We start from the raw sequence: 13,553 nt of genomic DNA on the forward strand, positions 1-13,553 counted from the left end.
CTCTGGGCAAAATTATTCATAACCATGGAATCCACTGTTATGCTGATGACACACAGTTGTATGTTTCAGCAAAGCCAGATGACAGACACCAGCTTAATGTTGAGGAATGTGTAAAAGACATTAGACACTGGATGCTTATTAACTTTCTCTTACTTAATTCTGACAAGACAGAAGTACTTGTACTAGGACCACATGCAGCTAGAAGTAAGCTTTCTGATTACATAATAACTCTGGACGGCCTTTCTGTTTCATCATGTGCAGCAGTAAAAGACTTTGGTGTGATTATTGACTCTAGTCTTTCATCTGAAGCTCATGTAGATAATATCACTAGGATCGCTTTCTTTCATCTCAGAAATTTTGCTAGGATAAGAAATATATTGTCACTACACGATGCAGAAAAACTAGTTCATGCTTTTGTTACCTCTAAGTTGGATTATTGTAATGCCTTGCTGACTGGATGTTCCATTAGATGCATAAACAAGCTCCAGTTTGCAGAATGCAGCAGCGAGAGTCCTTACTAGAACCAGAAGATATGACCACATCAGCCCTATCTTATTCACACTGCACTGGCTCCCAATCAAATTTCACACTGATTATAATTTATTAATACTGACCTATGAAGCACTGAATGGTCTTGCGCTGCAATACCGGAGTGAACTTTTGGTCTTTTATGATCCGCCACACCTACTATAGTATTTGTTGGTACCTCGAATAATGCGGCCTACAGCTGGGGGCAGAGCTTTCTCTTACAAAGCCCCACAGTTATGGAGCAGCCTTCCAATTAGTGTTCAGGACTAATTCCAAATAGTGTTCAGTGTTTAAGTCTAGTCTGAAAACATTTGTTTAGTCAAGCCTTTTGTTAATATTTTTTTCTTAGCTAAAGGAGCAGATCTGGAGGGTTCACGGGCATAGAGTGTTTTGGTGAACTGGGATGTTTGGATGCTGTCGCCCCCCCACTCTCACGCGTTCACTCAGGTTTGTCGATGGTGGAGTGGCTGCTGCTTTATGTCCCAGGGTGCCCTCATGTCTGTATTACCTTCTGGCTCTCCTTTTTAGTTATGCTGTCATAGCTATTGTTGCCGGAGTCCCTGCTTGCACTCTGCACGCAATGTACATTGTCCTTAACCATTACGTGACTAGTTTCTCTCTCTGTCTCTCTGCCTATCTTTCTATTTAAACATCAGCATCAATTTCAACAGCAGTAAGATCATTTCAACACTAAGTAAAAAAATCTCTGCATACTCCTCTTCTCCATCTTATCAAGATGTTTCATAAAAATATCATTTAATGCACATTTAACCATAGCTATGGGTGTTTTTTACATTGACTTTATCCTTTCACTTTTTAGGAACTGAAAAAGGGCATTATGAAATAAAAGCAGACTTTTCAAAACGCCATTTTGATTTAAAACACGTTATTATTAAATTAAAAACAAACTGAAGGGACAATATTATGTGTGAAAATGAGTGATGAAATAATAACCTCGCTAGTGACGTCACTACGGTACTTCCGGTTCGAGTATTCTCACCCGGAAGAAGTCAGAAGAAGCCAGAATGGCGGAATACACAGGTAACACGTGAAAGATGTAAATATTGTTGACAGTCTGTTTTTTACAGTATTTTTTTCTGCGTGTTTGAAAAGGCGTTAAGTAGACAAATAAACAGAATGTTTCGGTTTAGTTCCAGAAGAATCCGGAGTGATCTTGAAGTGATCTTAGTGTGGAAGAGCACTCACATGAGTATAAGTGGATATGATCTATATAAACCTCGCTGTTTTTTCCCCAAAATATTGACTTAGATGCTAATCGAAGGCATTCCTGAGCATGAATACAGACTGTGTGTTCTTGTTAAATTTAACAAATCTACATGCACATGTTGCTTTACATGTTCATACTGCTGCTCATGACTAGTGTAACATTTGTACATAATGTTTGTGTAACATAAGTGTCTAAAAACAAAAGGAATATTTCCTGCCCTGACTCATCAGACTAGTTGGAAGAGTGAGCTTGCATTTCCTGCATGATGGGGTGTTGTTACAGGAAAATAATCCACACCAGGGTGCTGTGACGTGGCAGACACCAAGCAGAAGAGCCTGGTTTATACCTGACACATGACTTTGTGTGCTCATGCAGAAGCAGTGGCAGTGTGAATGGCGTTGTTCACACACTCACCTGCACAACTTATGTACATCAGGAGGATTAAATGCAACATTCACTAGCTTGTCCATGTGGTTTCCAAGTTGAACTGTAAAATGTTTAGTGATTTTATGCACAGTGATATTAAACACACACGAGCTCTGTTTCTCTTAAAATGGAAATTTGTGACTGTTGTCATGATCTATGTCTCAAATCTAGAACTCTTCTTCTCTTCTTAGAGCTATATTTCTGATATTAGTTTGTAAAAATAAATGAATAAAACAAAAGAGCAGAGTTTCTTTTACAATTCCACATGGGGTTGTGACCCCTAGTTTGGGAACCCCTGCTGTATAGTCTGTTACTTTACTGTTTATTGTAGAGTTTATAGTTTATTGTGTAGTTTATAGTTTGTATTTTTTGACTTCGCACCGTATGTCATTGTATTACTTTTTCTCTTGTCTGACTGAGTGTCATGTTAAGACCATCATTCTGAAGGAACTATATTTCATACTTAACATTACATCTGTGTGTGATAAGAGGAATGACAATAAAACCTTCCTGACTTAAACAAATACTTGGCAGGCATTCATTTAAGATACAATAAGACATGTTATTCAGAAAGAAATTCAGTTATTCTAGGGTATATGGGTGTACTCGGTATTAAAATGTGCACACATAAATGCAGAACTATATAATAATTGGTTATTTTGTCAGGTACATTTATGTATAGCTTATATATACACACCGTTACTATACAGCTGTATCCCATGTGACGGTATGCACAATTTGTCAGTCCCATTTTACCTCCCCCAACGATAAAAGCATCATCACAGGAGATATTGTTTGAGTGGTGGCTCATTCTCAGCATAGCAGTGACAGTGACATGGTAGTGTGTGTGTTACTGGTACAAATGTGTCATGTGCAGAAGTCTTGCTCACTTACTGGCCGTGGTATTTGACACTTTATTATGTTTTGCTGTGTGTATTAATCATTCTCTAGCCTTCACTAGTGTCGCTTTGTGACCAAAACTTCACATTACTTTGGAGATTTTTGGGTTTGACAGTTCTCAGCTCAGTGCTGTACCACACGTGCAACACCACAGTCGCTACCAAGTCAATGTTGACCCTAACTTGTGTGAAGTTATCTCAGAGTTGAGAAGTGTAAACACAGCTTTATTTTATTTTCGAAGATCTCGGTGGTGCAGGCGATGAGGTTCCTGAACTATCCGACAGTGAGGATGAAGACCAGTGGATGGAGGAAGAAGATGAACATGAGACTGAAGAGAGTGTGTTGTGCCTCTTCTGTGACAGGTAGCAGCCGCAAACGTGAACTAGAAAAGTAGTGTGTGAACAAACAAACGTTTCCTGTGGTATCCTCTTTGAGTGGTCTTTATTTGATTACTCTCTGAACTTTCCTTTAAATCACTGTACGGCGCTTATGTATGACGCTGTATGACACAGCATTAACAGCAGACAAGAAGAACATTCTTAAATGTACATATCCAGCTGAAGCTTATATGCCTTAAAGAGTTTAAAAACACAGCATTATAAAATGGCTAAGAAGGTTAACAAAGTAAACTAAAACTTAAAAAAGTGAAACCATAATCAATCAGAGCATGGATAGGTATTTCAGATTTAATGTTACAAACGTTGAAATCATTAGATACCATTTATTTATACACATTAGCAGTCATAAAGTGTGGGTATAGTACTGGGAGTAGATTATTTCCTTGCAAATGCTTGTACATTGAGAGATGTGAGCTTTGGCTGTATGGTTATATAAAGTTCCAACTTATATGTTCCACCTTTACTATATGCTCCTATAGTGTGTTCAACAAACAAAACATGTCAATAATATGCTGAATTATACAGTAGATAAAGGTATTGTTATTACTGATGATCCATGCCTCTGTGGTTTGGTACAGGTGTCTCCATTCTGTGTCTGAAACTTTCCATCACTGCCAGGTAGATCACAGCATTAGCATAGCAGATTTGGTGAAAAAACACAGTAAGTATGGCCTTTTAATCACATTATATTCATTTCAAAGTCACTTGCACAGTTGACACATCAGAAACTGCACATTGAGGTTCTTGTGGTAGCTCCACTAACAAATACTGGACAACAAAACAAAATATACAAATGTGCAAATGCAAATACAAAATATAAACAGGGCAAAAAAAGAAACCTTCAGTATGAGAGGTGCACAAAATATACATGAATATGAGCAAATGTTTCTGTGATACGCTGTGAAATATATTTGAGTTTTACTGATCTGCATTTGTCATGATTATAGATGCAATGTATTACTGGGAAAAGGAACTTTCAATGTTGTGCACTGATCAAAACTAGACACCACACTTTTGACAGGAAGTGACGTGCGGGTGTTCCATGTTCGTGATAAATATTTGGCGGTTGTTAAAGTACAGGGTTTTCCAAAAGTCTCCATACATAAGGGACTATTTTTGGCAGCACCATGTCAGTTGTGCCTTCGCCAGTGGACGTTCGTGGATCCCCACTTCACTGTTGGTCCACAACACTTCCAGTCTTTATGAATTTGTTAATAATTTTGGCAACAGTGTCGTGTGTGATGTGCTCGCCATGTTTCCTGTTAAAGTACATCTCAACCTTGCGACAGCTTTCTGATCCATCCATGAGAATGATTTCAATCCGTTCTTCTTTTGTCAAAGGCGTTCTTAAAGACTATCTGAGGAAAATAAATATAATATAAACAAAGTATGAGAAATTTTGGAAGACATTTTGCTAAAAAGTGTTAATTTTCGCTATGTATGGAGACTTTTCTGTAAAACTACATTTAAAACTACATATGCTTAATTTTGTATTTATTATTAGCAACACGTGTCCTACATGTTTACCCTTATGCTCTATGCATTTTCTAAGATATTCAGATTGACAGATTTGCTCAACATATTCCCATTGCTTCCTGACTTTTCGGATACCTTATACAATAGATTATACAATAGATTATGCTGCTGTGACTAAAATATTATACTGATTATATTTACTATTGGTCCAGATGTTAATTGGAGCAAGTGCCTCCATTTTTACCACACACTGAATGTGAAATGTAATACTAGATAAGCTAGTGACATGAATGTAGGCTCAATAATCAGTTAATACCCACGTCAAGCTATCCCAATGACGCTGTTTTTTACACTGAATATGGTTATGTATAGGGGACTAAACCTAAGGCTTCTATGTGATGTGGTTTCGATTCTTAAGGCAATGATTCGATATAGATAATATTTGACGATACCACTGAATGTGCTATGATACGATATGACACCCTACAGTTCGATTTAGTAACCTCTGATTGATATGTGAACAACTCGTGTAGGCCTACCGTTAACTCATGAATGATGACATTGTAGAGAAGGACCATTTTAAAATATTTAAAGTATTTTTTTTACTCTCTGGTTGTCTGCCCTTTTTCGATAATACTCAATTTATAATAATTTTCAATTTCAGTCATTTTAGTTGTTGCTTTTTAAATCGATGCATTGATCTAATTCATCTGCTCGTTACAACACTAATTAGGTAACTGAGCCTTAAACATAATTGTGCTGAGTGTGGCTTGAGAGCATTCCATGGCTTCAGGGTTGCTCGGAACTGTTCATCCCTACAGCTGGAAAGAGACTCATTTTTCCTGTGTTCATGTGCAAGATTTTGTAATGTCAGTCAGTATAAAATGTTTGGTACATCCATAATTGCTATAGTAACCAAACCCAATATTTTATTTTATAATGCAGTACACAGTCTGGCTGGTGGCAATATCAACTGTTCATATCACTAAAATTAATTAAACTATTCATATTTGCCCAGATTTTATTATAGTTTACAATATTATAGTTTATCATTTGTTGAATTCTACTACATTTATACTATATTTAAGGGATTGGTCACTGATTACACAAACTCTGCTCATCTCAACGTCCTTCTTTTTAAGTGAATGCAGGTAAATGTGTTGAATATAACCCACTGACAAGATCAAACTTGTATACAATCAACATGTAAGGTTATTTGTTTGGTGAGGTTAATTATAGATTTATTTGTGGATTTTGTTCACAGGGCTTGATGATTATGGATACATAAAGATGATAAACTATATTAGAACAGTGGTAAGCATTATTTAGTTTCTTAATAAATATATGTATTGTAAGTGATTATTTAAATATTTATTGTGTTTTAAATCATGTTTTATTAGATAGTGTGTTCACATTAAGTTTAACCAGATATCATTTTCTTGTCACAAATCCTGTGCTTGTGAGAGAAGGAGAAATCATTTTTAAAGCCTACTGCTTTAAAGGTAATTTAAAATGGAGAAAAGAAAAAATCTAAAGTGTGTGCTGTCTGTATTTTATTATATACTTTGATGTATTAGGTCATAGTTTAGTATTAGATGATGTTATACAGAAATTGTCATAAATTATTAATTGCTCCTTGGGCTTTGTCAGATTTTCCACCCATAATATGCAAAAGAAGATCAGGGTTTGAAATATTGCATTATGTATTTCTTGTAGAAGTGCAGTGTGGAGAGTTTGGCATCGTGTTCAGGCAGTGATGTGCCGTGGAGCGGAGATGAGTACATGAAGCCGGCTCTGCCTGATGACGCACTACTACAGATTGGTACAGAACATTACATGCTCAAGTCTGAAGGCTCCTAAACTGTGTTACAAATTATAATTGAGTAATCAGTTTTTTTCGGTAGCGTGTTTCCAGTCACTGTTTTTGAGATATAAAGTTAGACATAAATAGAACCAGCCTTATGTCACAGCCTTACTCTAAAAGAGTTTTTCACTCTCTACTATTGAAAAGGAATGAACCATTTTTTGGTAAATTTACAAAAAAAAAAAAAAAATCTCCGAAATGCACATCCTGTGCTGCTCAAAATTGACCTCATGTCCGTCCTATTTTAGTTGATCATCCTTAAGATGTTTCTCCAACTTGATTCACAAACTCACTTGTGGTGAATTTGGTTGGTTGGACATGATTTGGAAAAGCACACTGTTATAAAGCTCCACAGCTGACAGTACAAACAAAACAAACTGAAAAATTATTGCAGTTATGAAGGATCCAGATAACACTGGCTTCCACCATGAGCCATCAAGAATCTTCCTAGAGCTCCTGTCCAGCCAAAGTGAACAAACTTGGGAGTGCTTTAGTCAGGGAGGTGACCATGAACCTGAAGGCCACTCTGACTGAACTCCAGATGATCTGTGTAGACAGATGCAGGAAAGACCATTAATCAGGCCTTTATTACAGAGTGACAAAAAACACTCTACAGTAAAATGACTGACACATGACTGCTAACTTTGGAGAAAAAATATTCTGTGGTCCATTTACCGTGAAGGCCATGCATTTCATCCTGAGAAACCCAGGAACCTCTGATCACTTGAACGGTTTTCTACCCTCACAGTGAAGCATCATGCTGCGGGGATGTTTTTAACAGGAAGAACTGGGAGACGTGTCAGAATCAAGGGAAAGATAAATGGATGAACCTATAGATACATTCATGACGAAAACCTGCTAAAAAGCTCTCCAGACCCCAGACCAGGCCCAGTGTTTACTTAGCAAAGGTTCTGTGGAGAGGAATGCTAGAAGATTCTCAAATCCAGGTGTAGCAAAGTGCCAAACTTTCTGAAGCAGTGTATGTGCTTTAGTAGCAGCAGAAGAAGCAGGAGGCGAGACGTTTAATCACACAGCCCAAAATGTTTTAGTAGTCTACCACTAACGCTCCAGGCTTTTGTAGTCTGCTTCTAATTAAGATACAACTTTGTGTGTTTGTGTGTGTGTGTGTGTGTATGTGTAAATGTATCATTTATTTTTTTAACTATTTGATTTTGTTATTTTTTATTTAATCCTGAGTCTTGTATTTCTCATTGTTCAATTTTTTTTGTCATATTTTACTTTTATTTTATTAACGTATTTTATCTGTGTAAAGTTACCACATGATTCTTTTAAAGTACTTTTAAAGGGTGTATAGAATTCTAGTAGATTTTGTTATTGAAGTGTTTGTGTGTATATGTACAGATGTGGAGGAGTTGGGTGGCGACGCAGCGTGTGACGACGTGTCCGTGTGGGTTCAGAGAGCACAGCAGGCAGAGGAGAATCTCAGCCGTGCCATGGAAGACCTGCATAAACTCAAGTCAGGCATTTACATGATTTACTTTCACACAAAGTAACCAAAAACATGTACAATCACTCACAGCTAGGTTTATATCAAATATATACCGTTTGTCCAGATTTAACACTTGTGGAAAAAAAATCCAAATGATCTACAGAATGAAATTTGAATTTTATTAACTCTGAACACTTCTTCCACACAATGGAGCTTATTTAGCAAGGTTCAATAGAAACATGCATCGCGAATGAGCGCAAATGATGTTGCGTTGATGTTCCCACCTACTAGTCATTATTTATGTCATAGGCATAATGCCTCCAGTTTAGATAGATAGATAGATTACTTTATTGATCCCCAAGGGGAAATTTGGTGTCACAAAAGCCACAAAACAAGAGCAACAGACCAGTATTAAAAAAAGCATTCAGCAGACTGCAGTTGTGAATGGACAGGGAAAAAATACATTTAAAGGTGCTTCTGTCCAAGGTTGCTGAAAATAAAGATGTTCTTTTTGGTATCCTTGAAAATGGACATACAAAGTGAGCACAAGATGAAAACAAATTGAACACTAACACAGGTTCAACAGAGGAAAAGATTGTCAAAGAGGTTTGTTTTTTTGCAATCCTGTGTTTGCACTAAAATTATTGGTGTCACAGAGTCACAAAGTGCTTGGTTTTGATTTATAAAGCTGTTTAAGGCCAAGATCTGGTAGAAAACCAAATTGAAGGACTAATGAGCTCGTAAAGATCCATGTCTAGATGTAAAGATCCATGTCTATGAATTCTGATTCTTGATAGTAACAGGTTTGCACTAAATCCCATTGCCTTTATTTTAGTTTCATGTTCCTGTGTGCTTTTACATGTACTCTGCCTATCATACTTACTGTAACTATTCATATAGATTACTTCTTCATTTTTCCGGTTGTTGAAATGTTATGCTCTAACTTACATACTCTGAGGAGACATGAGTTTGATTGTCTCAAAGATGAAATTGATCAATAAGGGAACTGGGGTATGTCCGTCTCTCCGTCCAGCGGTCAAACTGTCTGGCCTTTATTTTCTCCTTAACTTGTATCTGTCCTTATTTTCTTTATCTGTCTGTCCATCGATCATTCCATCCAGCCACTTGTCACTTTCTCCTTAACATTTAAGCTTGTAAGGTTTCAGTGAGTGGGACAGTGCCAGCAGGGGGTGGTGATGGACTCCTCTGGTTGTTAGAGAGGCACAGTAAGGTAGCGGGAAAATTCCACTGCGGTGTTTAAGGTTAAGTGCACGTGCACACACACGTGTGTGATTAACGGAGGTAGGAATGGAAATGATGGGGCCTGTGTGCTCCCTGCTGACCTCTGTGTGACTCAGCCGTGTGTGATTTCAAAAAAATAATATATTTTATTTCTTACTCTCGCAGTGCTTGTTTAAACGAATAATACCAAATGAAATGAATAATACTACAAATGTGTCTTCATGTGTGTAGAACATTTGCACAGGGCCTGGTGCTGAATTCGGACATGACACAGAAGTGTGTAGGGAGTGTAGCAGAGCTGCGAGAAGATGAGGACGAGGCCTATTTCAGTTCTTATGGGCATTACAGCATCCACGAAGAAATGCTTAAGGTAAGTGCGTGTGTATATATATATACACACACACACACACACACACACACACACACACACACACAGTATTGTAATGTGAGGAAAAAAAATTTCTTGTTTTTTTTTTTTTTTTTAAAGTAGACATTTAGGAGAAACATTTTTGAATGATGTTTATTTCTAATATTGCTACTCTGGACTTGAAAAGTATAATAAATTTAATAAATGAGTGAATAAATATTCATTCATAAAATAAATTCCTTTACAAAATAGGATGCAAAATAAATAAATTGAAAAAAAAGTGCACATATGTACATCCTGGTTTAAAGAATAATGTACAAGTTGGAAATTAAAACACAACCTTAAATAAAAAAGTAGCATCTTAGCTTAGCTACATGCACAGGGTGGATATTTAAATATAGTAAACTGACATAGCTGCCTAGCTATTTACCAGTAGCTACTCAGTTACATATGATGCATGTGGTGTTATGTAATCAGTGTAATGTTACAGTGTGAACAACCTGTGGAAATCTACAAAGTTAACCTGTGCAGTAAACTACAAGGCATACTCTACAAGACGTAGAACTAATTAACCTCTGTAATGTCAGAGTGACGTTTCTCTCCACCGCGGTGAACAGATTTATGGGATTTCTGTCTCAGAGAAGGATTTATGATTTGCCTGTTGAAGAGGTCATTATGGAAGTTTCTGGATTTTTCAAGAGAGCAAGAGAGTTTTGGTGGCAACAAATGCAATTTCTGATTGTATCAGGGTTTACTTTAAGAAAGTTGGAATCCATTCATTATTTTAGATCATGAATACATTCTGTCAGTGAAGTTGGAGGACGAGCTGTGGTGGACTGAGTACTGACATATTTCTTAGTATCATCTGTATAACAGTGTAAGCTGAGACCATGTGTGTGATTGATCTGGCCAAGGGGAAGAATGTACACTGATCAGCCATAACATTAAATCCACCTGCTTAATATTGTGTAGGTCCCCCTTGTTGCTCTGACACGTCAAGGCATGGACTCCACAAGACCTCTGAAGGTGTGCTGTGGTTTCTGGCACCAAACACAGTAGATCCTTTAAGTCCTGTAAGTTGTGAGTTGGGGCCTCCATGGATCAGACTTGTTTGTCCAGCACGTCCTACAGATGCTCTATTGGACTGAGATCTGGGGAATTTGGAGGCCAAGTCAACACCTTGAACTCTTTGTCATTTTCCTCAAACCATTCCTGAACAGTTTTGCAGTGTGGAGGGAGCATTATCCTGCTAAAAGAGGCCACTGCCATTAGGGAATGCCGTTGACATGAAGCGTTGTACTTGGTATACAACAATGTTTAGGAAGGTGGTACATGTCAAAGAGTATCACACTAGATGGGCTAGACTTCACTCCCAACACGCATCAGTGAGCCTTTGGGCGCCCATGACCCTGTCACTGGTTCACCGGTTGTCCTTCCTTGGACCACTTTTGGTAGGTACTAACCACTGCATACCGGGAACACACCACAAGACCTGCTGTTTTGGAGATGCTCTCACCCACTCGTCTAGCCATCACAATTTGGCCGTTGTCACAGTCACTCAGATCCTTACTCTTGCCCATTTTTCCTGCTTCCAACACATCAACTCCGAGATCTGACTGTTCACTTGCTGCCTAAAATATCCCACCCCATAACAGGTGCCATTGTAATGAGATAATCAGTGTTATTCGCTTCACCTGTCAGTGGTTTTAATTTATTTCTGATCAGTGTATATTGACAATTTTAAAGTATAAGCTTTATTGAGCTTGCATATTAAATAATGATTGTAAAATGTATATCGTTTACATAATGTAAAACTTTATAATAATACATTTATATGTGTATTGTTTAGATGTTGAACTTTCAGTTTCATGCGCATGCCTTCAGAAAGTGTCCGTCTAGGTTGATTTATTACATATTTCTCAAATTCAGGGTTACAAAATGCACAATACAAATAGCACATTATGTGTGTGCATACACAAATATTTGCTGTTTGATTTTAAGGCTTAATCTTCTCATGATTCCTCTAGTTAAGATGCAACGCTTTATTGCTGTAAGGGGAGAAACACACACACACACACACACACACACACACACACACACACACACTGCAGTAATGTGGCAGAGAGAGGCTGCATCCGATTGGTGTTTTCTTCTTTACGTTAAAGCTGGGTTTTGCGTCACTGTGACGATGTTCTTTTACTGCCGTCATAAAGATTACAGCAGTGACTCACACACATCCCCATATGTACGTATAATTTGGCTGTAATAAAAGCCTGCAGCTGCACTGGCCCTTTACGGATAAGATTGAAGAACCCTGATCTACACAAAAAGCCCATCTATATTAAGTGCCACTAGAAAATTTCTGCATAAATTTGACCTGAAAGGTGATCAGATCTTCATCTAAATCCTAAAAGTAGATAAAGAGAACCCAATTAAACAAATGACTCAAAAACATTATAGTTTTTCCACTCATTTATTTTCCAGAATTATTAGACATTTTTAACGTACCTAAACAAACACCATCATGGAAAAAAAAGGTGCAATCAAAACAATTCAGGACAAAGTTTTGGTATCAGTATCAGTCAGGGTATGGTTCTAAAAACTATTGGACATCTTTGAACATTCAGAAAAGTACCATTAAATCCTTTAACATCTAGACGAGGACATCCACTAAAATTCAGTGACCAGGTTGGGAGGACATTATTATTAACCAATAAGAGGGGCAAGAAGAAGACCATTATCAAAAACAAATCATATGAAATCCTGTTTGGAATTTGCCAAAAGACATGATGGAAACTACATGTCATACATGTGGAAAAAGGTTCTCTGGTCTGATTAGATCAAAATTTAACATTTTGTCCTTGACACAGAGCTCTACATTTGACTGCTGATCACCCTGAGAACACAATCCTCACAGTGAAACATGGTGGTGGTAGCATCATGTTGTGGGGTGTGCTTCTCATCAGCAGGGTCTGACAAACTGGTCAGGATTAAAGAAATGGGTGGAGCTAATTATAGGTCAATCCTAGGAGCAAACCTGTTCCCATCCTCAAGAGACTTGAGAGTGTGATGGAAGATCAACTTCTATTAGGATGGTGACCCAAAGCATACTGCCAAAACTACGCCAGAGAGATTCACATCCAAGAATCTGAATGTGTTAGTCAAAGACCAGAGCAAACTATCCGTTTGAGATCTTGAACAATTTTGCCAAAAATCAGGATCCAGATGTGCAAAGCTGAGAGAGATATGGCAGAAGACTTGTGGCTGTCATTGCAGTTAAAAGGGTTTCTACCATGTATTGACCCAGGTAGTAAATACTTATGCAACCAACAAATGTCTGTTTTTTTTTTGTACATTTGTTTATACAAATGTACATTATTTTTTTGTTCATTTCTTTGTACATTTGGTGAATAATTTGATTATGCAAGCCATTGGCTATCTATACACATACTTACCTACAGTGCATTTTCAAAACCCGGTATGTTTGCCAATGTTATTTCAGCACTTTCCTTAACTCCTCCTTATTATTCACTTACTAGGTAACAATGATGTATGCATAATGAGGGGTAGGATGATGATCTGTGTGACGTTGTACCACGATAATTAAACTCTGAAATGTTTACACTGCTTATGCGCAGTGTGTTATTGTCTGCTAGTGTCAGAATGAGCCATAA

At 37.5% G+C, this 13,553-nt stretch overlaps 1 protein-coding gene across 2 annotated transcripts in view; it reads left to right on the top strand.

Annotated features, from left to right (window-relative positions):
• The first annotated feature begins 1,519 nt into the window (after positions 1 to 1,519).
• prmt3 (protein arginine methyltransferase 3) overlaps positions 1,520 to 13,553 on the top strand; it is a 61,567-nt gene continuing 49,533 nt past the window's right edge. For both annotated transcript variants that reach the window (XM_026910021.3, XM_026910022.3), the window contains exons 1-7: positions 1,520 to 1,569; positions 3,324 to 3,444; positions 4,059 to 4,141; positions 6,221 to 6,270; positions 6,673 to 6,778; positions 8,183 to 8,297; positions 9,744 to 9,882. In XM_026910021.3, coding sequence (XP_026765822.1) covers positions 1,554 to 1,569; positions 3,324 to 3,444; positions 4,059 to 4,141; positions 6,221 to 6,270; positions 6,673 to 6,778; positions 8,183 to 8,297; positions 9,744 to 9,882 — 630 coding nt within the window. In that variant the 5' untranslated portion in view covers positions 1,520 to 1,553. The remainder of the gene's footprint in view (positions 1,570 to 3,323; positions 3,445 to 4,058; positions 4,142 to 6,220; positions 6,271 to 6,672; positions 6,779 to 8,182; positions 8,298 to 9,743; positions 9,883 to 13,553) is intronic.

The sequence above is a fragment of the Pangasianodon hypophthalmus genome, chromosome 11 (genome assembly GCF_027358585.1).
Source record: "Pangasianodon hypophthalmus isolate fPanHyp1 chromosome 11, fPanHyp1.pri, whole genome shotgun sequence".
NCBI lineage: Eukaryota > Metazoa > Chordata > Actinopteri > Siluriformes > Pangasiidae > Pangasianodon > Pangasianodon hypophthalmus.